This window comes from Gracilinanus agilis, chromosome 1 (assembly GCF_016433145.1).
Source record: "Gracilinanus agilis isolate LMUSP501 chromosome 1, AgileGrace, whole genome shotgun sequence".
Lineage (NCBI taxonomy): Eukaryota > Metazoa > Chordata > Mammalia > Didelphimorphia > Didelphidae > Gracilinanus > Gracilinanus agilis.
Genome location: NC_058130.1, coordinates 168,720,120 through 168,747,696, shown reverse-complemented (window position 1 = coordinate 168,747,696; position 27,577 = coordinate 168,720,120). Strand labels below are relative to the sequence as shown.

Here is a 27,577-nt window from a genome sequence, read left to right as displayed (position 1 = left end):
CTTGATTCTTTCCTTCTCTGACTGCTAATACCTTTGCTTCTAAGATTCCCTTCTATTTACACTTTATATATAAGTTTTGCATGTAACTATCTATATGTCATCTACTCCATTAGATTGTGAGCTCCTTGAGGGCAGGAAATGTTTTTGTCTTTTCTTTGTATCCCTATAGCTTAGCCCAGTGCCTGGAATATAGTAAGTGTTTAATAAATGTCTTTTTGTCTGTCTGGCTAATGTGAATTTGCAGAGTATATTGATATCCAATATAAATATTAAAAAATGTGTTATGGAAAACATCCTCTTATAAACTGAGTTGAAAATATTTAGCAGATTGGGACTTAAGAATTATATGCTGGGGGGGCAGCTGGGTAGCTTAGTGGATTGAGAGCCAGGCCTAGAGACGGGAGGTCCTAGGTTCAAATCTGGCCTCAGACACTTCCCAGCTGTGTGACCCTGGGCAAGTCACTTAACCCCAATTGCCTAGCCCTTATCACTCTTCTGCCTTGGAACCAATACACAGTATTGATTCCAAGACAGAAGGTAAGGGTTTATTAAAAAAAAAAAAAGAATTATATGCTGATCATTATAGTATGGCAATAGTATTCCATCTGTTGGGAGTTTGTAAAAAAAATTCTAGATTCAGTGGTTTTGTCATACATCATCTATATACAAGTTATTATCTTGGATACTATTGGGCATGCAAAAAAGTATAAGACACATTACATGCCCTTAAGTTGGAGCATCTAGACTTCTGAAAAAGACATTATATGATAAATAACAGATAAATGGTAGAGAGAATCATGTTAGGAGGAGAGAGAAATTCAAATAGATTAGAATTGTTTGCAATGTTGTTGTCAAGGCCTTCCAGGGCTGCACATGTATATATTTCTACATCTAGCTGTTTAGGGTTGTACTCTCTGTTGGAAGGCACCCAGGAATCTTTGGATCCAGCCACAACCTGAACAAGAATTGTCTTTACAAAATCTCTGACTAGTAGCCTATTTGGTCTTCATTTTATGACCATTATTGATGGTTATGACTGTTAATGATGGGCATCTATTCCAATTTTGGACAATTAAATGTTGAGGAAGTGTTTCTCATATTAAACAAAATATTCTTTTGGGCATTTTTTTTTGCTCTAAGGCCTGTTTTATGGGGCCAAACAGAACAAATATTTCTATATAATTATTGTTACTAATAACAACAATAAATTATTTCATACTTTAAGGTTTGCAAAATACTTTAGCTATATCTTCTCATTATTTGAATATAGCTATTATGTCACCTGAGTCTTCCCTAGGCTAAATCACCCTGATACCTAATACATGATTCACATGTGGCATAGTTTCCAGTCTTTTCACCATAATAATCATCCTTTTCTAGATACAATTAATATGAAGAATATAAAGAATGGGAAGCTTTATATGAACTGATGGAAAGTTAAAACAGGAAAACAACATGCATATTGATTATAAATCAAATGGAAAGAACAAAAAAAATGGAACAGCACATATTGTAATTATGATAGCCAAACTTGACCTCTAACAAGAGAAGAGAATTTTGCTTGTAAATAGAGAGGCAAATCTACATATTTAAACAGGCATAGCAGAACACCAGATTTACATCTTTTGAAAAGATATGGGGCAACTAGGTGGCACAATGGATGGAGAACCAGGCCTATAGTTGAGAGGACCTAGGTTCAAGTTCAAGTCTGGTTTCAGACTGGAGTTAAGTGAGTTGTCCAGGGTCATACAGCTAGGAAGTGTCCAGGCCAGATTTGAATCCAGGACCTCCTGTCTCCAGGCCTGGCATGCTATTCACTGAGCCACCTAGTTGTACTGGTAGCACATCATATACCTAGAGGTGGGAGGGATCTCAGGGGCTCTCATTGTACAGATAAGGAAACTAAATCCCAAGAGATGGGAAATGATTTGCCCAAAGTCTAATGAGAATGAGAATGAGAAGCAGAATTGGATTGAGCCCAGGTACTAAGAGCCAATCTCTTTCTTGCACACTCTTTTGCTTTGTTTTGCCTCTCTGAGGTTCTACACCTCTCAGAGATGTTTGGAGGAAAGCTCTTTACAAACCTCAAAGTCCTGTTCAGATGTGAGTAGTTTCTTGTTTATTATTTTGATAGGTTAATTTTCAGAATGGGTGGAGGAACCACAAGAAAGGGTCTTATCAGAAACCTGCTAGACCAGGCAAAGTAGCTCTTGTTTCCAGGGTGATCAAATTGCATAGGAATTTAGACAATTTCAGTTCTAGATATCCTTCTTTGCTACAGAGGTACATTAAAAACTCTGCTACATAAGAGTACACTGTAGCCAAGAGCCGAGTCTCTAACATCTTTTGAATGCCAGTTACTATGTGGTATAATTGAACTTGGGCTCTCTCTGGAGTTAAAAGGCATGAGTTCAACTTCTGCCACCCAACCTTTCCTGATGTTACTTTGGGCAAATCACTAAACTTCCCTGGCTCTCAGTTTCCTCATAGATAAAATGATGGGATTGAACTAGGTAGCATCTAAAGAACAGGCTCTTAATTTAGGGTGTATGAATGTGTCTAAGTATGTATTTTTATAACTACATTTCATCAAAATTGGTTTCCTTTGCAATTGTATTTTGAAGATTTAAAAATATTATTCAGAGAAGGGACCTGTGGACTTCAACAGACTACTAAATGGATCCATGAACAAAAAAGATTAAAAACCTTACTCTAAAATCTCCTTCAAATCTCTGTCTATAATCCTGTTTACTTTCAAATGGGGCAGCCAAATTGACCAAAGAAAGTGTCATCTCTCATACAATTGCACCACATTTCACATTTGTCTGTTTTGTGATGGCAGTAGAAGGATTTTAATTGAATTTATTGTACCCCTAAAGATATACTTTAAATTCAATTGTGGGATGTTGCCATTTAAAAACCATTTAAAAATGATGGCCAATATAAATTTTCCAGTGGATTTATCTTTCATAATTTTAGATAAACTTTAGTCAGATTTGACATGTGCTTAACTTTACTTTTCCTTCAGATTCTACCACCCCACTAAGGGAGAAAATGGGGCATTTAGAGATTCTTTGGGTTCAGAAATAAAGGAAAGGAAAAATGTTAAAAGGAAAAATAATTTGGGGAAGCTAAGTAGTACAGTGGATAGGGCATCAGCACTGGAGTCAGGAAGATCTGAGTTTGAATCTGGCCTCAGACTGGTTTTAGCTGTGTAGCCTAGGCAAGTCACTTAACCCTGATTGCCTAGCCCTTGCTGCTTTTCTGTCTTAGGACTGATACTAAGACAGAAGGTAAGGTTTTTGTTTTTGTTTTTGTTGTTGTTGTTGTTGTTGTTTTTAAGAAGAATAATTTAGGAACATTAACTTAAAGGGTAAACTCCTAAGCAGCATCATATTATTTATATGTTGGCTCCCTGCCGAAAGAATTGTTAAGATGTTAGAATTCAAAGGGAGGGAACAGAGATCATCTAGTATAATTCCTCATTTAACAGATGAAGAAATGAAGGTCCAAACTGATGACAGTCACACAGTGAAATGATAGATTTCTGGCACATCCAGCCCCAGAACTTGAGTCTGCTGATTCCCAGCCCTGTGTTTGTTCCCACAACTTCACAGCTGCCTCCTTCCCCCCACCCACACTGCTAAAAATTTCCATGGGTCTTTGTCATACTGTCTGAAATTCCACTTATTAGAGATTTATTTGGGTTAATAAGTATTTACTTTGAAAAAATACAACTGTGTTCAGAAGAGTTAAGGAGCTACATATCCCTTTACCTTAGTGTGAAGTAGTCTGATTAGATTTGTTGTTGTTGTTTTTTTAACAGCTGCAGTAAGGGCTCAAGATTTTTTGTTATGGTGAGGGAAAATAGCTGATTTGAGAACTTGGAGCAGCACTTAGAGAATTTGTATAGGTTAAGTCTATACTTAAGGAAAAATAGCTGATCTTGGATTTTAGAGTATGACTTTGGGGGTCTGAATTGGCTAGTTTTAACCCTGTCTTATTCTCCAAAGGCAGTGGGGGTGAGGCAGGAGGTAGGAGAGAAGTGAAGAAAGTGAGAGATTATTTAAAACAAATTTCACATTTCTGCCCTGACTAGGTTCATGCCATTTCCTCCATAGGATCCCAGATCTAGAGCTGGCAGGGACCTCAGAGGCCATCTGTTACAATGGCATCATTTTACAGATGATGAAACTGATACCTAGGAAGGTTAGTGACATACTCAAGGGATTATTGCAGGCATACAAATATTTTTGATGATGATAAAAACTTTTGGGGTGGTATTGGCCCATACTTCTTGCACAGTAACAGAGTTTAGGAACATTTACTTTATTTGTCGCCATCATTAAATTTTTTTTCAAATTAAATTAAACACCCTTATCTTTCATCTTAGAATCAATATTAAGGATTGGTTCCAAGGCAAAAGGAGAGGTAAGGGCTAGGCAATTGGTATTAAGTGACTTGCCCAAGATCACACAACTAGGAAGTATCTGAGGTTAGATTTGAACTCAGAGCTTTCTGTCTCCAGCTTTCTGTCTCTCTATCCTTTGAGCCATTTAGCTTCCTCTACCTACATCACTTTGAATGATATCAAAATGCCTAGGGAATCCTGGTTATTAGCCCAATATTAGTACGGTGTTCAAGAAATAATTGTTGATTATTAGGTTCAAAGGCATGGGGGGGATCCTTGGTTCCTCAAAAAGAGATAGTGTGGTATAGTGAAAAGACTTCTGGATTTGGAGGTAATTGAGACCTCGGTGCAAATCCAACCTTTTAGTTGTGTGTTAAGTTTTCAAAGCCCCAGTTTCCTCATACAGAATAGAGTTGGTAATAGTTTGTTACCTATGGTCCAGGTAGCATTCCATTCCATGAGAATCTTTGTGTTTTAGGGAACCTAGATTTGATCCTAGAGACCCAGATGCCAAGAAAAGAGAGGATCAAGCTTTTGTCATATTCTCTGGCTTTTAAGACCTACTCAGGGGTTTTTAGGAAAATTTCTTAAGCAACTCTCTCCTGTAAGGTATTTATAGAGTCCATTCTAAAAGAGGTACACAATATACAAAGCAGATTTGACATAGGGGTGGCTATTTATTTCTTCTACCACAAAGGAAATGTTTAAAACATTAGACACTTAAAAATGTATCTTCGTGATAAGCACCTTTTATTCTTTTGTTTTTATGTCATTTAGATTTCCCCTGTAATTTGGTTAGATTCAGTTGAGCTATTTTGGGGTTGTTTTCTCCCACTTAACATTTCTGTAGTCAATTGTATATTATTTTCATGGCACTATTTATTTCACTTTGCATCAGTTCATGTAAGTCTTATGTTAATCTTTATCATGCTTTTCATTTCTTATAGCACAGTAATATTCCATTACATCAATATACCATGATATGTGGAGCCATTCCTCTAGTTCTTTGATTCCATTTCATTGCTACCACAGAAAGTGCTGCTATTAATACTTTGGTTTAGATGGAGCTTTACTTTTTGTCATTCTTCACCATTGTGTGTATGTTTGTGCACATGTGCACGCACACATGTGTATACTTGTAGCTGCACTTTAATCTTATTTAATGTGCTATTTAATTTCTGATTTTTCTTTTTAGACCTATCGCAATGTGTACCTATGTTTACATATGTATATTTGTGTATATATGTATACACATGCACATATAAATCCCTAGCATTGGTGTTATAATATTAACCAAAAGAAAAATTTTAATAACAGAGTAATTATAAACCAAAATATTAAACAAGATTAAATATAAAATGTGGATAGCTGCCTGTCTATCTATTCTTCTTTGCCTCCTTACCTAGCAACAGAATTTTGAGTCAAAAGATATGGGCATTTCCAACACTGTATTTGTGTTCATTCCAAACTGCTATCCAAATGATTGTGCCAATTCACAAATCCATTAGCAATGTATTAGTGGGTTGTTTTTCCATAATCCCTCCCACTTTGACCTTTCCCATATATGTTATCCCATAAGGGGACCTTAAAAGCAGTGAGTTCATTCCTCTTATTTTATAGGTGAAAAACTGAGGTTGGCACAGATTGTGACTTACTCTGAGATGCACCACAATTAAGTGTCTGAGATAGGATTGAAACTCAGATCCTCCTGAATTCAAACCCAATTTTCTATACAGTTTGTCCTCCTAGTTGCTTTGGAGACACTTCAGTCCAGCAGATTGGAGAATTTCCCTGATATACTCTTGCTGCCTTCAAGACCTTACCTTACAGGATTGCTGTGAGGATCAAATAAGATCATATCTGTAAAGTGCTTTGTAAACTTTATTGTGTTCTATAAATGTCAGCATCAGTTGTCACTAGTATAGATGTATTGTGGAATCTTTTAGCCCTCTGGGATTTAGGAGTGTAATAACACATCAGGATTTCTCCCTAGCCACTTCTTATTGGGCCTCTGGGGCCTTTAGACCATAGACTGGATTTGTAGACAGGCACCATTTATGTTTATAGTTGTAAAAACAAAACCTGGCCCTAAAAGTCTTCAGTAGCAATACTCAAAGAGGCAACAAGATGAGGATGTCATTCTATGTCACGTCCTGAAACTTCATATGTTTGGGTTACTAGGCTGGTGTTTCCAAGATGATTTCCCTTTATTTTTTCCCAGGTTCACTTCCTAGAATTTGGATAACCTGCCACCAGTTGGCTGCTTGTGTCCTGGTATACCAGCCTCCTGGGATCAACAGCTGAGGTTCTCATGGTGATAGTTAAATGAATAACATGCCATACCATTATCTTCCACCCAGTTGGTCTTTCTAAATAAAATCCAAATGGCTAAGGTTAGCATTCACTATTCACTAACTTCAGGAGATCACTTATGCATTTGGCATATATATTCCATCCACCTGTACAGATCCCAATCCACTCATGTCTCCTCATCCTGTCCTGTGTTTTTTTAGTGGTCCACAAGATTTGCCCAGCAGAGACTGTATAAGCATTTGGGATTCTATCTGTTGTGTTTGATTTAGAATTCTTATCCCTTGTTCTACTTAGTATATCTGGAATTTTTTCTTCCCCATGTTTCTACAATGTAGGTGTTTTCTGTTACTTAACCCTAATTAAATGGTGCCTGATTTTCCTCTTGCAGTTGTTCTTGCCTTTATGCCTATCCTTGGGGTAGTCATGCTGCAGTACCTAATGCCCATGGGCCCTTCCTTGGTGCTTATTGATAGAGAATTTTTTTCTAACTCATTACAAAAATTTTATGCAAAGGCTGTCTTCATGGTCCATCTTTAGACAAGGCAGTCTCTCTTGAACTTTTGCTTTGTACAATCTGTCTCTCAAGATTTTGTTTGTGCCACTTGCTACAAAGGGCCTTTCCTGATATTCCCAATTGTTAAAGTCTTCTGATCCCCCAACACCAAAAATTACTTTATTTTTATTTTGTATGTATCTTGTTTTATCTTATTTGTGCATGGGTCAATACCTACCCCCATTGCTCTGTAAGGTGAAGGCTTCTTGACAGCAGAGATATTTTCAATTTTTCCATTTATCTCTTGTACCTAGTATGTTGCCTAGCCTAACTGTGAATGCTTAATTAGCAAGAGCTTATTGAATTGAATCAGAAGGCTTTCCTAGCAGTCTGGTCTGCCAGTTAATGAATGACTTAATAACATGTGTAAGTCCAGGAATCTTGTGATTCAGGAGTGCTGAAATGGATGATGTGTCCCTTCCCTACATAAGCAGTTTTGCTTAATTTGGTCTCTTAACTGGTAAGTCCAGTGGAGACTTCTTTGGGCGAACTATGACATTGAAGGAGTATTCCTCAGACTGTTAGCAGACTGCGATAATCTTCATTTTACTCTGTGTTTTTCTTTAATGTGCAGTTTTTTTTACATGTTGTCTTGCCCCATTAAAATGTGAGCTTCTTGAGGGCAGAGTCTATTTTTTTCTTTCTTAGTGTCCCCAGCACTTAACACAGCTCCCAGCATATAGTAAATGCTTAATAAATACTTATTGAATTGACTTCTTCCCATAAATCTGCCATAAGGACACTGCTTAACATGCTCAAAGTCTTCTTTGTGTTCCTTTAAGTCATGGAGAACAGGGATTTGGATTGGCTCATTGTTTGATATCTCTTACTTTTGCTAAATACCTGACCAAATTCCTTTTCTGGTCATATGTCCTTGATAATTCCTTTAATATCACTTTTTTCATGTGTCATCCTTAGTATGCTGGAGCCTATTTCTATTTACCATGGATCTTTCTCTTGTCCTTTGGGTTACCTTCAAATGATATACTTATGAGTTCCTAGTGTTCTATGATTCATAACTATATTCATAACAATATAAGAATATTGGTGTGGAAAAGAGGAGCTTTTGCTGCAGTTAACAGATTGGGATAATGGAATAGACTACAATTTCTTTTTTTTTTTTTAAACCTTTACCTTCTGTCTTGGAGCCAATACTGTGAATATTGGCTCCAAGGCAGAAGAATGGTAAGTAAGGGTAGGCAATGGGGGTCAAGTGACTTGCCCAGGTTCACATGGCCGGGAGTGTCTGAGGTCAGATTTGAACCTAGGACCTCCCTTCTCTAGGCCTGGCTCTCAATCCACTGAGCTACCCAGCTGCCCGTACAATTTCTTAATATGATTTGGCCTGATCTCTTCTCATATTTAGTTTTGGATCTAAATTATTTTCTACTTCTAGCATCTACTATCTGGTTGTTCTACCTTTCCTTCTCCTTGCTTCTACCCTCCTGTTGTATATCTGATAGGCAGTATGCTGTAGAATTAAGAATCCTATTAATGAGTGTGAAATGGGAGTATGTAAAAGCTGGTTTGCAGCTTAACATTAAGAAACCAAATTCATGCTGTTATAAAAAAAAAAAGTAAATAAAGTAATCCTAGTGGGTCAACGAAACGCAATTTGGGTGTAAGGAAGGATAATAGGGGTACAGGGGATTATAAGGTGATTGGAGGAGGAATGAAGGTAAGGGAAGGTATATAGGAGGTAAAGGAAATGGGGTATGTAGGAGAGGGCAGCTCAAACAGGTTTATTCCCAGCGTTGAGACAGAGGATACAGGGAGGAAATTAGGGCCAGTTAGAAATGTTTAGGTTTGTTAGTTTCTAAGTCTCTTGAAGGAGGAGTCCAGAGGGCCCCTCCCTGCCAGTGAAACTGATGGCTGGAGGAAGTCCTTGGGTGGGTACTTCCTGCCAAGATGGATGCCCCAGTTCTTTCAAGAAATAAAAGAAAAATGATTTCTTCCCCTTGAGCCCTTGTCTTAATTTTTGACACAATGACTCACCACAGGGTTTGAACAGGTAACAAGGGGATTTATTAATACCAGGGTCAGTCAGAAGGGGGGAGGGGTTCAGGATTTTCTAACTGTTGCTAGGGAGAGGGTGATGGTGGGGGATGGGTAGTGGAGAGGTTTAGACAGAGAGAGCCCACCTCTCCCAGTCAGGAATATTTGACTGCCTTTTAAGTAAAGTCTCTATCAAATCATTAAAACTAGGGGTAACTTATTTGAGGATACTCTACTTGCCTATAGAAACTAAACCCACAATGTCTAAACACCAAGCCCTCCCTTCCACCAGGACCCAAAGGAAATTCAGGGAAGGGAAGGGATGGAGATGGGAGATCAGGGAGAGGTCCAGAGAAATGAGATAGGTCCAAATTTCCCCAAGACAAAATAAGCACAGGTCAAGGCCGAAGCAAAGCCAAGCCGAAAGGCCAAAGCAAAAGCCACAGTGAAAGCCAGAAGGCAAAAGCCTCGTTAGTTGGAACTTCACCTCTATTTATAGCTTTAAGTTCTAACTGACTTTCTGAAGATTCTAAGATGTTTAACTGACTTTTTCTGACCGTTAGAAATTACAGAAGCAAAAAGTTTCTGTTAGCCACCTTGCATTACAATGGCAACTGGTCCCATCACTTACTTAATGGCAAATAGAGGGAGAAGAAATGGAAGCAGTGCCAGATTTTATATTCTTGGGCTCAAATGTCACTGCAGATGGTGAGCCATGAAATTAAAAGACACTTGCTCCTTGAGATGAAAGCTAAGGCAAAGTTGGACAGCATACTAAAAAGCATGTATCACCTTGCTGACAAAGATCCATATTGTCACAGCTATGGCATGGCTTTGAGAGTTGGACTTTGAGGAAAGCTGAGTGCTGCTGAATCGATGCTTTCAAATTGTGGTGCTGGAGAAGATTTTTCAGAGTCCCTTGGACAGCAAGGAGATCAAATCAGTCAATATTTAAAGAAATTAATCCTGACAGTTCATTGGAAGGTCAAATACTGAATCTAAAGCTTAAATACTTTGGCCACATAATGAGAAGATAGTATTCATTGGAAAAAATCCTGAATTTGAAAAAGATTGAAGGCAAAAAGAAAAGGTAGTAGTAAAGGATGAGATGGATAGATTGTTGTTGTTGAGTCACTTTCAGTCATCTCCAACTTTTTGTGACCTCATTTGTGGTTTTCTTGGCAAAGATGCTAGAGTAGTTTACTATTTCCTTCTCCAGTTCATTTTACAGATGAGGAAACTGAGACAAATAGATTAAGTGACTTTCCTAGAATCACCAAGCTAGTAAGTGTCTGAGGCTAGAATTTGAACTCAAGTCCTCCTGCCTCCAGGTCTAGCACTCTATCCATTAAGCCACCTAGCTGCCTTAAGTGGATAAATAATGTCATGGAAACAATGAACATGAATGTGGACAGACTTTGAGAGATAGTGGAGGATAGAAAGGCCTGACCTGCTATGGTCTATGGGATCACAAAGAGTTAGACATGACTGAACAACAACAAAATGCTTTAGTGAATAGAGAACTGGTCTGGGACTTGGGAATACATACTTTGTTATTTAAATCCTTAATCTGGGGGCAGCTGGGTGACTCAGTGGATTGAGAGCCAGGCTTAGAGATGGGAGATCATAGGTTCAAATCTGGCCTCAGATACTTCCTAGCTGTGTGACCCTGGGCAAGTCACTTAACCCCTGCTGCCCAGCTCTTACCACTCTTCTGCTTTGGAGCCAATACATAGTATTGACTCCAAGATGGAAGATAAGGTTTTTTTTTAAAAAAGAAATCCTTATTATCTGTCTTAGTATTAATTCTAAGACAGGAGAGTGGCAAGGGCTAGGCAATTGGGATTAAGTGACTTGCCCAGGGTCACATAGCTAGGAAAGAAGCCGAGGTCAAAAAAACCCAGGTCCTCCTGACTCCAAGTCTGTCACTGTTTGCACTGTGCAATCTAGTTTTAGGTTTTGCCTCTGACTTCGTCACCATGGGTTAGTCAGTTAACTTCACAATACTTTAAATCAGAGGTCTCTAAGGCAGGGACTGGGGACTTACTCCAAGAGGTATACGATCAGCTTGTATGTATATGTGTGTGTGTGTGTATTGATGGCATAACTCAATGGGCTACCTGCCCAAATCCATATCAACATCTGAGCAATGAGTGTTCTTCATCCCATTGTTTTTTCCTTGGTGGAAGGCATGCTTAGCTTAGTTCTTTTAGTGATCTCACTCATGTAATGCAGGATTTCTTGCATTTGCAATATTATCCTAGGCAATCCTGTCAGCAGAATGGAATTCTGGCCTGGCAGGTGCCATCCTAGGTCCTGGCAGTTGGGCTGTGACTATATAAAGTCCTGCAAACCCAACCTTGGGGTTCTGATTTCCTTGACCTCACCCAGACACCCAGCTACCTCTGACTTCCCCTTGGGGACCTTGGGAGGTTGAAGGGAGGTGAAGGGAGGTTGGGTTGTGGAACATGGGCAGGATTTTAGCTTAGAGAGGCCTAGGATAGGGACACTCCTAAACCAACTTAACAACTACATCTGTTTAGCTGGTGGATCAAACAACATCAGGGCAGTGTCAGATTATCTCTGGCTGAGGGCTGGTTCCCTCAGCCTGACCTTACCTTCTAGGTCCATTGCCAACACTTGCCAGTCACCCCTAGCAACAGCTTCTCAAGACCCTAAACCCTCTTACCTCAGTTTTTCCTTCCCAGTTTTAAAATAAATCCCTTAGCCTGAATCTGTGAGTTCTTGAAATTTCTATATCATCACCAAGGCTAAAGAAACTGAGGAGAATATCAATTAGTTGAGTTTACTGAGGAGTGAAAGCAAAGCCTCCATTGTAACCAGGAAGTTGAGCCCCACTTCCTGCTGGGTTCTGCTCTCACCCTGTAGGAAGGCAGTTACTCCAGCAGGGTGGGGCCGCTCACTCAACACTTTAAAGGAGCCCACAGCTGCAGAGGATATTGACTGGGCACCACAGCTGAGGCTGCTCAACACTGATAGCCCCAAATCTTCTGCTGATCTAGTTACTGGCTCCTAGGCTCCTGGTGACTCACTTTTACCACCGACATCTTGATATCCATCACATTATTATCCATTACACTCAGAAGACCCTTTAGCATTCTGGGACTATATGCAATCAGCATAATGTCATCTGGAAATTTCTGTGGTACTGCTCCATTGATAAGGGAAATCCTTCTTTTTATAACATTGTGGAAGATAGTCTCTGTTGGGCTGTGAAACATATTTGCTTCATTCTTCCATTCAACAAATATTTTATTTAAGCATCTACTATATTCTGGCAACTACTAAGTAGCTGAGCACACATCCCTCTTGATGTTGAAAGTGGATCACTGAACAAAGTTACATTTGGGTTACCATCTATCATGGAATCTTGATCTTATATGTGGGAGAAGCTGTATCTGAGGAAAAACTTTAAGGCTTCCTTTTCCTTTACATAGTTCTTGATTTTAATCATGAAATAGCTATAGTAGGATTCCATATTCCATATAACTCTCAAGCACTTATATAACTCAAGATGCCCACTATAGAGAGCCATCTGTGAAATGGCTTTCTTTCTCAGCCTTTCTCATTTTCCACAAGGATATTCTTAATATGTATATGAACTACTATCATTTAAGATATGTTATACAGATGTAATTCTGAATGATCAGGAGTTGTTCATGAATTCATTTTTGCTTTTTTTTGGGGGGGGGACGTAAGAGTATCATTCATAATCATGTCTATCTTTTTGAAATTTCCCCCTCTTCAGGATACCTTGGAAATTGATCTGAATTTCTTTAAAGTTATTATTTTCTTCTCAGCAAAATGTAAATTTCTTGAGAGTAGCCTCATTTTTTTTTTAATATTATTTTTTTGTTGTTTTTTTTTTTAAACCCTTAACTTCTGTATATTGACTTATAGGTGGAAGAGTGGTAAGGGTAGGCAATGGGGGTCAAGTGACTTGCCTAGGGTCACACAGCTGGGAAGTGGCTGAGGCTGGATTTGAACCTAGGACCTCCCGTCTCTAGGCCTGGCTCTCAATCCACTGAGCTACCCAGCTGCCCCTCAGAGAGTAGCCTCATTTTTTTGGTCTTTGTGTCCTGAGCATCTTGTATGGTAAAGTGTACACATATCCCATGAAATTATGTTTTTGGTTGGTTTTGGATGTGTGATCAAAACAACTCCCCTAGCATCATTATCATCATTATTATTTAAGACAAAACAAAACAAAACACCTTACCTTCCCTCTTAAAATCAATCCTGTGTATTGGTTCCAAGGTAGAAAAGCTGCAAAAGGTAGGCCAGGGACATACTTCTAGGAAATGTCTGAAGCCAGATTTGAAGCCAGGACCTCCAAGTCTGGCTTTATCCACTGAGCCACCTAACTGAACACTGCTGCCCCTCTTTCCCCCCCAATCATTATCCACCATCTTTTTCAAGAGAATCCAGAAGTTATCTTTCTATTTGATTGTAACTAGTGTATCTTATGGCTTTATTCATACATACTAAGAATGTCTCTTTGGATATGATGTAGTTTTTCAAATAGGGTAGATATTTATTAATCATTGGATTAGCATTTAGAGTGCCATTCAATCATTATTAGCACCCACTATGAACCAGACACTGTGCTAAATGCCAGAGATATAAAAGGCAAAAGATAGTCCCTCCCTTCAAGGAGCTTACAGTCTAATGAGGGAGCCAGTATATACATATATGCAAATGTAAGTTATACAGGACAATAGGAAATAATTAACTGAAGGAAGGCATTCAAATTAAGAGAGGTTGAGGAAGGATTCCAGCAAAAGATGAGATTTTTGTTGGGACTTAAAGGAAGCTGGGTGGAATGGAGAAGGTAGAGTGTTCCAGACATGACCCCATGCCAGGGAGAATACCGAGACTTGAGAGAGGTTGCAAAGGTGAAACCAACAGGTCTTGGTAATAGATTGGTTATGGAAGGTGAGAGAGAATGCATTTTTTTTGCTAGCCCCCAAATCCTAGAATCTTTTTGCTTTCCCCTGCCCATTTCACCATGTTGGTGAAAAGAAGTTGTTTTGGATTTTTAACTCTTTCAAGTGTCACCATGGTCACAAAATTCATCAACTAATAGTCACTCCCTTCTGGTGATGAGTAGGGGTGATCTTGGATAGTGAACAGTGATTGTCACTGGTATAGCATTCAGGAGCTCATACTCACTTCCTGATCATGCTAAGGCATAAGCACTTTTGTGGAGAAATAATCAATATAATTATAACAATATATAGAAAAAATGTAAAGAAATAGAAATACTTTGGGAAAATACATATATACCTCACTCACTGATCTTCAAAACTATTCACTTTATAAAGTATCTATGCCTTAAAGGGAGCTTAGAGAGCATCTAGTCCAACTTCCTTCTCAACCCCAAATCCTAGTTTTTGGTTGAAGAAACAGAAAAATGAAATAACATGTAATCTAATGTATGCTGTTACAGAATTGAGCAAACATTCATTTCAAACTCTCGCTGAGACTTCCCAGCCCATTGTGATGCTTGTTACTTTGATGGTGCCTTGGGCTTAAAAGTCTTTCAGTTATCTCCTGCTTTTTTTTAATAAAGCTTTTTTTTTTAAATTGAAATGGCAGTCTTGATTTGGCTTTTTTTTAATCTTTTATTTATTTTTTTATTTTTTAAACCCTGAAGAGTGGTAAAGGATAGGCAATGGGGGTTAAGTGATTTGCCCAGGGTCACACAGCTAGGAAGTGTCTGAGGTCAAATTTGAACCTAGGACCTCCTATCTCTAGGCCTGGCTCTCAATCCACTGAACCACCCAGCTGCCCCCTATCTCCTGCTTTTAATCTCAGTGTAGTCAGACCTGAAGTCAGGAAGACTCATCTCCATTGAGTTCAAATCTGGTCTCAGATACTTAGCTGTGTGCAAGTCATTTAACCTTATTTCCCTCAGTTTTCCTTATCTCTAAAATGAACTGGAGAAGAAAGTGGCAAAAGTCCCCATCCACTTTGCCAGAAAAACCTCAAATGGGAGCATGAAAAATAGGACATGACTGAAATGACTGAACAACAAAAGAAATTGAAATTCTTAACAGATTGCAGTGACAACATCAGGCAGCATATGCAGTTTTCTCTATCTGTGGTCCCCTATCTCTCTATACTGATATCTTTTGTACTTTGGTCTTCTGTTTTTGCAAAGAACTTAGGTTTAAAAAATTTCTAAACCAAATATTTCTCATACTCTGTACATAGCTTTTTAAAATGATTTCTCCAAATACTCCATGAAATTAGACAGCCTTTCTCTTTATAATGAGCTATGAAGTACTTTCTACTTTTCCAGAATATATTATTTTTCTTCAGTAAATCTGAGGAAAACAGTGGGTTTCAGAAACTATTGTACTTCTGAGCCACAGATAAGAAATTTATACATTTTGATAACATACTGGCAGCATTTGCCCATTATAATTTCAAGATATTTTTTAACCTGAAAAATGCACAGCACTGGTGAGTTAGACCTATTTATTTCAGCAGTTTGGTATATGTTTAAGTTACATTTTCATACTTATAAGCATACTGGCCTTCAGGTACTCTATGGTAGGATTTAAGAAGTGAAGGCAGGGAGTTAGGAGGAGGGAAGAAAAAGCCAATAGGCAAAAGAAAGGAGGTGAGAAAAACATACACAGAAGAGAGAAATGGTGCTTTTAAATGCTTTAATTTTTTTTTTCTGAGTTTCTTCAAGATGAAAATGGAGTGAAATTTTTTCCCTTGATTTGCTGGAATTTCTTTTCTTTTTTTTTTCTTTCTTTTTTTTTTTTAATAATCCAAAGGAGGTTACATTAAAAGATGCTAAGTTTCCTGGAAATGCTAAGTCATTTCCTCATATAATAATAGAGATTGGGGATTTAGGAACTTGGTTTCTATTCCTAGTATCTAGTCCCTGAGCTATCACTATTTGTATGATCTTACTGTGTCACTTAAATTCTCTGGTCTTAGTTGTTTCATCTTAAAAATGAAGGTATTGGACTGGACCTCTTACAGGTTCTTTTAGACTAAACATTTTATGATTTAAAAAAAAATTTTTTTCAGTTTCAGTCACATGTGACTTTTCATGACCCCATTTTGGGCATATCTTGGCAAAGACTCTGGAATGCTTTACCATTTCCTTCTCTACCTCATTTTAAAGATGGGAAACTTGAGACAAACAGGGTTAAGTGACTTGCCCAGAATCACTTAGCTAGAAAGTATGTGAGGCCAGATTTGTATTCAGGTCTTCCTGATTTCTGGCTCCATGCTCTATCCACCTAGTTGCCCCCATTCTAAAAATAGCTTTATATAGCATTTCAAGGTTTGCACTTTTCCCATTAGCTTTGTGAAGTAGTAACTATAAATATTATCTCTATTTTGTAGATAAGGAAACTGAAGGGCAAAGAGTTTAAGGAATTGGCCCATAGTTACTTAGCTAGTAACTGTCTGGAGTGGGATTCAAACCTAGACCTGTGATGACTCTCAATATAGTGTTCTTTCTGCTATGTCATGTGCTTCCTGCCTCATAGCTAATAACCAGTTCTATTCATAGCTATAAATTACTGTTTATTCATTTTTTTACTAATTAAATTTTTACTAATTACAAGAAATATCCTTGTGCTTAATAACTGTGTGACCCTGTGCATGCCTCTAAATCTCCCTGGATCCCTGTTTCCTGAGCATAGGGTACATACAGCTTGTGTAAAGGTTTAGGGGTGGGAGAATACGGTATTATGTAGAAGGAGCAGCAATGAGCATTTCAGAAATCTTCCAAATCTCTCTCTCTACCCCACCCCTCTTTTTTCTCTCTTTTTCTCTCTTTCTGCCTCTCCCCCCCCCCCCAATTCCTGGAATCAATTGTACCACATACCTCATTTCTCTACATTTACTGTCCTATTCATTTGTTTGATTTGTGCCCATGGACTCACTGCAAATTGTTCCTTGCCCTGGTCCCTTCCTAGTTATTTTGAGGAGTTTGCAAATTCACAAATGAACAAGTATTCTCCCTATAGAATGTATAAATAATATGTATCATATATATATTTATATATATTTATTACTCTTTTTCAAATGGGTGCTGATGCTGTTGTAATGAATAAAATGCAATTTCCTTTTAAAAACTACTGAATTCATAGTACTGTTACTTATTTTCTCAAATAACAGATACAGAAAGGAGAGGTTGTTATAATGGAACAAGTCCTGATTCTTAAGTCCTAAGGACTGAGTTTCAAATCCTACCTCTGATGCTTGTTGCTCAAAATCCTTATCTCTAAAATATGGGTTGGACTTTGAAGTGCCTTCTAGCTCTGATTCTATGATCTTGTTATTTTATGAGAGAATAGTTCCTATCTGGGGGATCCAGGAAATGCTTTGATTTTTTTAAAAAGGACTTTCATGCTTGAAAAGCCTGGGGACCACTTCCCTACATCATCACTCTTATGTCTCCCCTATGACCCAGCTGCAACTATCTCAAGAGACTGTTCCTGTTTCCTGTGACAATCTCAACTGGAACTTGATCTTGGCAACTGTTAATATGAAAGTGTAAATTTGATAGGGAAGCTGCTGTCCTCACAGGCATTTCTGGAAATGTAGGTGCTGACACTCATCCCGCCCTATTTTCAAAACTTCGTGAGCTAAGATATTCTCAGGGCAACTTGAGGACATTAAGTAAGTTAAAAGGGATGACTATTAGCCCCATACACCTGGGAGAGTTCAAGACTTCCTTTCTTCCCTAGTACTATCAGGAAAGCAGAGATCTACTTACTGATTCATCTCAATTCAGCAAGCATTTGTTACATGCCTACCATGTGTCAAGCACTGTGCCAAGGTTATGAAAAGGAAACTATAACCCTGTAAAATATAAGCCTATTTTTAAAACATTTCTTACCTTCTGTCTTAGAATTAATACTGTGTATCAGTTCTAAGGCAGAAGAACAGTAGGGGATAAGCAATTTGGGGTAAGTGACTTGCCCAGAATCACACAGCTGAGGTCACATTTGAACCCAGGACTGCCTGTCTCTATCCATTGAGTCACCTGCCTGCCCCTTGCTAAGCCCAAGTTTTAAAAAGGAACAATTATTACTTAAGTTATAAAAGGGTAGAATTTGCAAAGAAACTCTCCAAAAGTTTTTGTAATACCTAAAGTTCTTCTCAACATTTTAGAAGCTGTTATACTTTTTTTTTTTACTTTTTTAACTATTGGAGTAGAGCTCAATGGGTATGTAGTTAAGTAAATGTAAGATATAAACAAAGTAAATGTAAATTTAATTTGAGGGGCAAGGGAAGAGTGGATGGAAAGAGAGCAGAGGGGAAAAGTGAAGATGTCATCAGCTATTTGCCTTTGCAGCTAAGGGGAATTAGTTTACTATTGTGCTTGCCACTCTGCTTCCTGGTACCCCATTTGTCTGTAGGAGACCTCTGTTCTCACTTGAACATTATTTGCTCTCTTTCTGCCTTCCTTTCAGGGACCTCAAATTTTGTGAGGCTGTAAGATCTCATATTCTCCCTTCCTCCTCTCCAAGAAATGGGCTACGCTAAGAAAATAGATTAGAAAGGGCTATACTAGGAAGACTGATTGTGAAAAGTTTTAGATGTCAAACAAAGGACTTGATATTTTATCCTAGAAGTATTAGGGAAACTTTTTGATCGGGGAGTAATATGGTCCTGTGTATGCTTTGGACTTATTTATCCCTTCACAGTGCTAGGAAAACCTGATCTGGTTCTGCCTAGGGAATCCTCAAGTTTCTGCTGAGTTAGGACACCTGGCTATTTAGATTTTAAATTTGTAGAAGCTGGCCTCAGATAATTCCTAGCTGTATGACCCTGGGTAAGTCCCTTAACCCAATTTGCCTGGCCCTTTCCTTCTGTCTAAGAGTTGTTGTTACTAAGACACAAAGTGAGGGTTTAAAAAAAATTGCATAAGAACCTTTGACTTCATTCTATTGGATTATGACTATAGACTTTAGTAATCATGTTATCTTTATTTTTAATCCCTTTATTTATTAAAAGCCCTTGCCTTCTGTTTTGGAATCAATAATAAGTATTGGTTCCAAGGCAGAAGAGTGGTGAGGGCTAGGCAATGGGGGTCAAGTGACTTACCCAGGATCACACAGCTAGGAAGTGTCTAAGGCCAGATTTGAATTTTAATCACATTTAACAGAATAATACAATATTTTTTTTCTTCTCATAGGGCATTAAAGTCATGTGGACAAGGTGGTACTGCTCATGTGAAGTTAGTAGTGGAATGGGACAAAGAGACAAAAGATTAGTGAGTATTGATTTACTTGACAATTATGGCATTTTTTTTAGTTTTTATCCTTTTTCAGCTCTGACCCTTGAAAGATTTGCTGAGAAGAGGCAGAGGAAAACATCCTTTCCCTTCCCCTGATGTAAATACCTTGAGAGTATTACATTCCATTCATAACCATTTTATGCTTAGCTTCAGATTTCCAGCCTCTCATATTTTTCTTTATTTGTTTTAGTGCTAATGAAATAAAGGCCATTTATTCAATTTCTTTATGTCAGTTAGCTTTATTGTATTCTCTTCTCCTCCTTCTTATCCCCAATCAGCTATTTTTTTCAAATGGAACATTCCATTGTTGGCAAACTATAATAAGTTTAGTATGAATTGCTACAATTCATTGTCACTACCGTAAAAGAAAATTCCTAATACATTTTTAAAAACCCTTACCTTCTGTCTTAAAACCAATACTTTCTATTGGTTGTAAGGCAGAAGAGAGGTAAGGACTAGGCATTTGGGATTAAGTGACTTGCCCAGTCATGCAAGTAGGAAGTGTCTGAGGCCAAATTTGAACCCAGGACCTCCATTCTTCAGGCCTGTCTCTCTATCCACTGAGCTACCTAGCTGCCCTTCAAATGCATTTTCTACTGAAAATTTGGAATCAGGGAGAGCTTGGTTCAAATGTCACTTCTGACCTTACTTGTATGACCATGGGCAAATCACTTAAGTCTCTGAGCCTCAGTTTTCCTCAGGTGCAAAATAGACACAACAATGACCATAATACTAACGTCACAAGGTTACTGTGAGCTCAGATGAAATAATGTATGAAAAGTGCTTTGCAAACTTTAAGGCACTAATATAATAATGCTATTGCTAACCACAGTACTTTTCAGTTTTGTTTGTTGTTGTTTCATGAGATGCTATGGCCAAAGAATTCATTTCCTGTAGCCAGCCACCTACTGGGGATATTCCTTTTTTCTACTTAGCTGGAGAGGTTTAGGAAAACTAACTCTTTGCCCTCTAGAAGCCATACTCCATTGCACAGCTTTTGAGAACTCATGCTCACCTCCATGCCACAATGAGGCATTTCTATGGAAGGTAAGTAGGTCACTTGGCAAGTGGTAAAAGGTGGATTAGCAGAATATTTGCTCCTCTAATATCTTCAGGATGTAAGGAGAAAAGAAAGAAGGCCTTTAGCATTTTGAATGGAACCTCTGAGGCAAACTGATAGAAAAACACAAATAGGAATCGCACAGGACTGGCGGACATGGATGGTTTGCTGTCTGTCTGCATTGTTGGAGAAATCATCCCCATAGATTTGATCACTGATTGCTTTGAGCTATCTTTGAGTACTCTTCAAATGAATATTTTGGAACCCAGAAAGGAAAATCACATATGTTTGTTCCTAGTAGTTTTATCTATTGTTGTGAGTGCATTAACAGCTACATGGATATTGGAAAGGGCGCCTACAGCTAGAGCCATCTAACTTTGCCTTTGTCTTTGGTAACACCCGTCTTCATTTTTTTTTGCAGCTTGTTTGTAAACACAGAAGATGAATATGTCCCTGATGCAGAAAGTGTCCGTTTGCAGAGGGAACATCATCACCAGCCTCAGACTTGCACTTTATCACAGTGTTTTCAACTGTACACCAAAGAGGAACAGGTGAGTGGCGGTAGAATTGATAATCTGGCATCTTAAGAAGCTGGAAAATTGATAATAGGCCAACAAACAGATCTAATGATTTCTACTGACTTTTAGCAAACCATAGCTTGTGAAATGATACTTGATATCATTTCCTTCCAGTTAACTCTTTGTTGATTGTAGACAAATCATTTTATTCTTAGAATAGTGCCTGGAATCTAGTAGGTACTCAGTGAATGCTTGTTGACTGTTGTTTCACACCTCACTGGACTAAAGTTTCCCCAGCTGGAAAACAGCAGAGATGGTAGTAGTAAGGGGAGGTTGGATTAAATATCTGAAGTTCTTTCAGTTCTAAAGCCTAAGATCCTATGTTTCTTTTAAGACTTTAATTACTGAGTTATTAATATGACTACCAGAAAAATGTTGATTGATTCAATGGCTTAGAGCAGGGTTTCTTAACCTTTTTCATTTTATGGACTCCTTTGGGAATTTGGTAAAATAACATTAAAGAAAATCATAATTGAAGGAAATATTAGGTTTCAGTTAGAGGTTAGTGAAAATAAAGATGTAATTTTTTCCCCATTCAAGTTCATAGATCTTCTGAAATTACAGATCACAGGCAAAGAAATTGGTTGAGAGAATGAGGTATATATATGTTGGCTACTTTAATTTAAATTTAATTTAATTCAAATTAATTTCTGTTAATTAAGAATAACACTGAAATCTTTTTCTTTCAATTTATGCTGTCATAAAGCTTTCTAAAATACATTAGTTCATTTATTGGATATCTTCCTCTTTGTGTCTCCATAATTCTTTTCTTTTACCAAGTAGACAAGCATTTATTTTGCACCTACTCTGTGCCAGCCACTGTGCTAAGAGCTGGACCATTTAAAAAAAAGCTTACCTTCCATCTTAGAATCAGTATTGTGTATTGGTTCCAACGGCCAGACCATTTTAAAACTTTAAGCCTTTAATAATCCCATACATTTCATAATATTTAGCATTTGTTCTATATGCATTGGGACATGTAAGTGGGATCATCAGAGATCCCTTTTTTCCCCTGGGTATTTTCCTCCCCAATTACATGTAACAACAATTTTCAACATTTGAGTTTTTTTTTAAATTTTGAGTTCTAAATTATCTCCTCTCCCCCTTTCCCCTCCATGAGATAGCAAGCAGTTTGATATAGATTATACATATGCAATATTACAAAACATACTTCCATGTTAGTTATGTTGCAAAAGAAAACACAGACTCCCCAAAAAAACCCATGAAAAAAGTAGATAACTTTTTTTTTTATTATGAATCCTTTGGAATTGTCTTGGATCATTCATTGTATTGCTGAGAATAGCAAAGTCATTCACAGATGATCATCATACAATATTGTCATTACTATGTACAATTTTCTTCTGATTCTGCTCACTTCACTGTATCAGTTCATATACATCTTTCCAGGTTTTTCTTTTAATGTTTAAATTTTTTTTTCACTTTGAAAAATTTTATTTAATTAATTGATTTAGAATATTTTTCCATGGTTACATGATTCATGCTCTTTCTCTCCCCTCCTCGCCCTCCCCGTTAGTCAATGAGTAATTCCACTGGGTTTTACATATATCTTTGATCAAGACCTATTTCTATATTATTAATATTTGCGTGATCACTTAGAGTCTATATCCCCAATCATGTCCCCATGTCCTCATGTGATCAAGCAATTGTTTTTCTTCTGTGTTTCTGTTCCCACAGTTCTTTCTCTGGATGTGGATAACATTCTTTCTCATAAATCCCTCAGAATTGTCCTGGATCATTGCATTGCTGCTAGTAGAGAAGTCCATTACATTCGATTGTGCCACAGTATATCCATCTCTGGGTATAAAGTTCTCCTGATTCTGCTCCTTTCACTCTGCATCAATTCCTGGAGATTCACATGGAATTTCTCCAGTTCATTATTCCTTTGAGTACAATAGTATTCCATCACCAACAGATAATACAATTTGTTCAGTCATTTCCCAAACAAAGGGTATCCCCTCATTTTCCAGTTTTTTGTTATATAAATATGAAACATAATTATGACTGAAATAGTAATATAAATTAGTATTTTAATTAAAGCCATGCTGATAAAGTCATTAGACCACGCGCTTGTAAGAATTCAAAACTGCCGCCTCCATTTTGTTACCTCTCATCTCTCCCAGAGCCTGCTAGCCAAGAGGCCACTCCCCCTAACCCAGGAGATTTTAAACTGTTCTCTGCGTGGAGACGTAGGCGTCCCCATGCCCAAAGAACCAGAAATGGAAACCCGTTGGACCATGGGAAATGTAGTTTGATAATTTCCATTTGTCCATAGAAAATATATATACTTTTAGATGGCATCTCCCAAATTTCACTTTTACAGTTACCACAAAGAGTGTAGCTATAAATATTTTTGTACAAATCTTTTTCCCCATAATCTCATTGGGGTATAAACCTAGCAGTGGTATGACTGGGTCAAAAGGCAGATAAGTCTTTTTTTTTTAAACATTTATTAATATTTATTTTTTAGAAAAGTTAACATGGTTACATAATTCATGCTCCTACTTCTTCACCCCCCGCCCCCGAGTTCCCCACTCCTACTCATGGCTGATGCGTATTTCCACTGGTTTTAACATGTGTCATTGATCAAGACCTATTTCCAAATTGTTGATAGTTGCATTGGTGTGGTAGTTTCGAGTCTACATCCCCAATCATGTCCACATCAACCCATGTGTTCAAGCAGTTGTTTTTCTTCTGTTTCCACTCCTGCAGTTCTTCCTCTGAATGTGGGTAGCGTTCTTTTCCATTAATCCCTCAGAACTGTCCTGGGTCATTGCATTGCTGCTAGTACAGACATCCATTACGTTCTATTTTACCACAGTGTATCAGCTTCTGTGTACAATGTTCTTCTGGCTGTGCTCCTTTCACTCTGCATCAGTTCCTGGAGGACTTTTCAGTTCACATGGAATTCCTCCAGTTTATTATTCCTTTGAGCACAGTAGTATTCCATCACCAGCATATACCACAATTTGTTCAGCCATTCCCCAATTGAAGGGCATCCCTTCGTTTTTCCAGTTTTTTGCCACCACAAAAAGCACAGCTATAAATATTTTTGTGCAAGTCTGTTTATCTATGATCTCTTTGGGGATCTTTATGATCTCTTTGCTGGATCGAAGGGCAGGCAGCCTTTTAGAGTTCTTTGGGCATAGTTCCGAATTGCCATCCAGAATGGTTGGATCAGTTCACAACTCCACCAGCAATGCATTAATGTCCCAATTTTGCCACGTCCCCTCCAATATTCATTACTCTCCCCTGCTGTCATTTTAGCCAATCTGCTAGGTGTGAGGTGGTACCTCAGAGTTGTTTTGATTTGCATTTCTCTTATAATTAATAATTAATTCTCGTGAGCTTATTGATAGTTTTGGTTTCTTTATCTGAGAATTGCCTATTCATGTCCCTTGCCCATTTATCAATTGGGGAATGGCTTGATTTTTTGTACAATTGATTAAGCTCCTTATACATTTGAGTAATTAGACCTTTGTCAGGTTTTTGTTATAAAGATTTTTCCCAATTTTTTGCTTCCCTTCTAATTTTAATTGCATTGGTTTTGTTTGTACAAAACCTTTTTTAATTTAATATAATCAAAATTATTTATTCTACATTTTGTAATATTTTCTAACTCTTGCTTGGTCTTAAAATCTTTCCTTTCCCATAGATCTGACAGGTAAACTATTCTATGTTGACCTAATTTATAATTTTTTTCCAATTACATATAAAACACTTATTTTAAAAGAATTTAAAAATATTCTAAAGTAATATTTTAATTTTTAATATATTTAAATATTTTAAATAATATTATTTTCAAGTAAGTCTTCCTAGATTTTTCTGAAAGCATCATGTTTATCATATCTTGTAGCACAATGGTATCCCATCACAATCATATATCACAACTTGTTCAGTCATTCTCTAATTGATGGATATCCCCTCATTATCCAATTTATTGCTACCACAAAAAAAAAACAAACCACTATCAATATTTTTTTTGATAACTTTGGAAAACAGACCTAGAAGTGACATTGCTAGTTCAAAAGATATGCACAATTTAATAGTCCTTTGCCCACAATTCCAAATCTCTAGAATGATTAGATCAGTTCACCACTCCACCAACAGTGCATTAGTGTCCCAATTTTCCCATGTTCCCATCTGATAATTGTAATTTTTCTTTTCTGTTATATTACTTAATCTGATGCATTTGAGGTAGTACTTCAGAGTTGTTTTGTTTTTCTAAACCTTACCTTCTGTCTTATAATTGGTATTAAGTATTGGTTCCAAAGCAGAAGAGTGGTAAGGACTTGGCAATGGGTGTTAAGTGACATACCCAGGGTCCCACAGTTAAGACGTGTTTGAAGCCAAATTTGAGCCCAGGACCTCTCATTTCCAGGTCTTACTCTATATCCTTTGAGCCACCTAGCTGCCCCTTCAGAGTTGGTTTAATTTGCATTTCTCTTATCAGTGATTTAGAGCATTTTTTTCATATGACTATAGCTGGCTTTGATTTCTTCATCTGAAAATTTCCCCTTCATATCCTTTGAACATTTATCATTTGGGGAATGACTTGTATTCTTATAAAATTTGACTCAGTTCTCCATATATTTGAGGAATAAGGCCTTTATCAGAAAAATCTGTTATAAATTCTACCCCTTCCATCCCCTTGTTTTCTGCTTTCCTTATAATTTTGAATGCATTGGTTTTGTTTGTTCCTAACCTTTTAAATGTAATGTAATCGAAATTTTCCATTTTATATCCCATCATGCTATCTGTCATTTGTTTGGACATAAATCATTTCTTTATCCTGTAGATCTAACAGGTAAAGCATTCTGTGCTTGCCTAATTTGCTTATGGTATCACCCTATATGTCTAAATCATGTATCTATTTTGATCTTACCTTGTTATAGAGTATGAAATGTTTCTGCCAAACTGCTTTCCAGATTTCCCATCAGTTTTTGTCAAAGAGTGAGTTCTTGTCCCGCAAATTGGGATTTTTGTATTTGTCAAACATTAAATTCCTACAGTCATAACCTGCTGTCTATTGTGTACCCAATCTATTCCACTCATTTGCCACTCTCTCTATCTCTTAACCAGTAGCATAAAGTTTTTTTTTTAATGATTACTGCTTTATAATATGGATCGAGATTTGGTACAGCAAGGCCACTTTCCTTATGTTTTTTGTTTCATTTATTCCTTTGATATTCTTGACCTTTTGTTCTTTCAGATGAATTTTGTTATTATTTTTCCTAAACCTATAAAATATTTTTGGTAGTTTGATACAGCACTAAATAAGTAAATTAATTAGGTAGAATTTTCATTTTTATTTTATTAGCTCAGCCTAGCCATGAGCAATGAATATTTTTTCCAATATTCAGATCTATTAGTCTAAAAAATGTTTTGTAATTGCGTTCATATAGTTCCTGGGTTTGTCTTGGCAGGCAGATTCTGAAGTATTTTATTTTGTCAACTTCTAATTTAATTGGAATTTCTCTTTCTATCTCTTGCTGCTGGACTTTATTGGTAGTATATAGAAATAATGATGTTTTATGTGGGTTTATTTTATATCCTGTAACTGCTAAATTTGTTAATTATTTCAACTAGTTTTTTAGTTTTTAGAATCTAGAATTCTCCAAGCATACCAGCATCTCATCTACAGAGTGATAGTTTTATTTCTTCATTGCCTATTTTTTTCCCTTCACTTTCTTTTTCCCCCTCTTATTGCTTGTAGCTCACATTTCTAGTGCAATATTGAATAATAATGGTGATAATGGATATCTTTGCTTCACTCCTGATCTTATTGGGAAGGCTTCTAGCTTATGTCCATTATAGATAATGCTTACTAATGTTTTTAGATAAACACTACTTTTCATTTTAAAGAAAGTCCCTTTTTTATGTATTTTAGAGTTTTTTAATAGGAATGACTATTGTATTTTATCAAAAGCCTTTTCTGCATCTATTGAGATACTCATGTAATTTTTAAAAATTTCCTAGTCAATATGGTCAGTTATTCTGATAGTTTTCCTAATGTCGAACCAATCAACATTCCTGGTATAAATTTCTCCTGTCCATAGTTTATTTTTGTGATGTATTGCTAGTATTTTATTTAAAAACTTTGCAGCAGTATTCAGTAGGGAAATCAGTGGATAGTTTTCTTTATTTTTGCTTTTTCCTGGTTTAGTTAGCAACACCATGTTTTTGTCATAAAAGTAATTTATTAGGACTTCTTCTTGGCCTATTTTTCCAAATTGTTTATATAGTAATTAATTGTTTTTTTTAACATTTATTAATATTCATTTTTAACATGGTTACATGATTCATGCTCCCCTTTCCCCTTCAACCCCCCCCCCCCGCGCCCCCCCCC

The 27,577-nt window shown here is 37.2% G+C and overlaps 1 protein-coding gene across 1 annotated transcript in view; it reads left to right on the top strand.

Annotated features, from left to right (window-relative positions):
- The window catches only part of USP31 (ubiquitin specific peptidase 31), an 87,122-nt gene that overhangs the window by 28,855 nt on the left and 30,690 nt on the right, over window positions 1-27,577 (top strand). Inside the window, exons 9-10 of the mRNA XM_044678227.1 lie at window positions 19,471-19,548; window positions 21,054-21,183. Of these exons, the coding sequence (XP_044534162.1) occupies window positions 19,471-19,548; window positions 21,054-21,183 (208 nt within the window). The remainder of the gene's footprint in view (window positions 1-19,470; window positions 19,549-21,053; window positions 21,184-27,577) is intronic.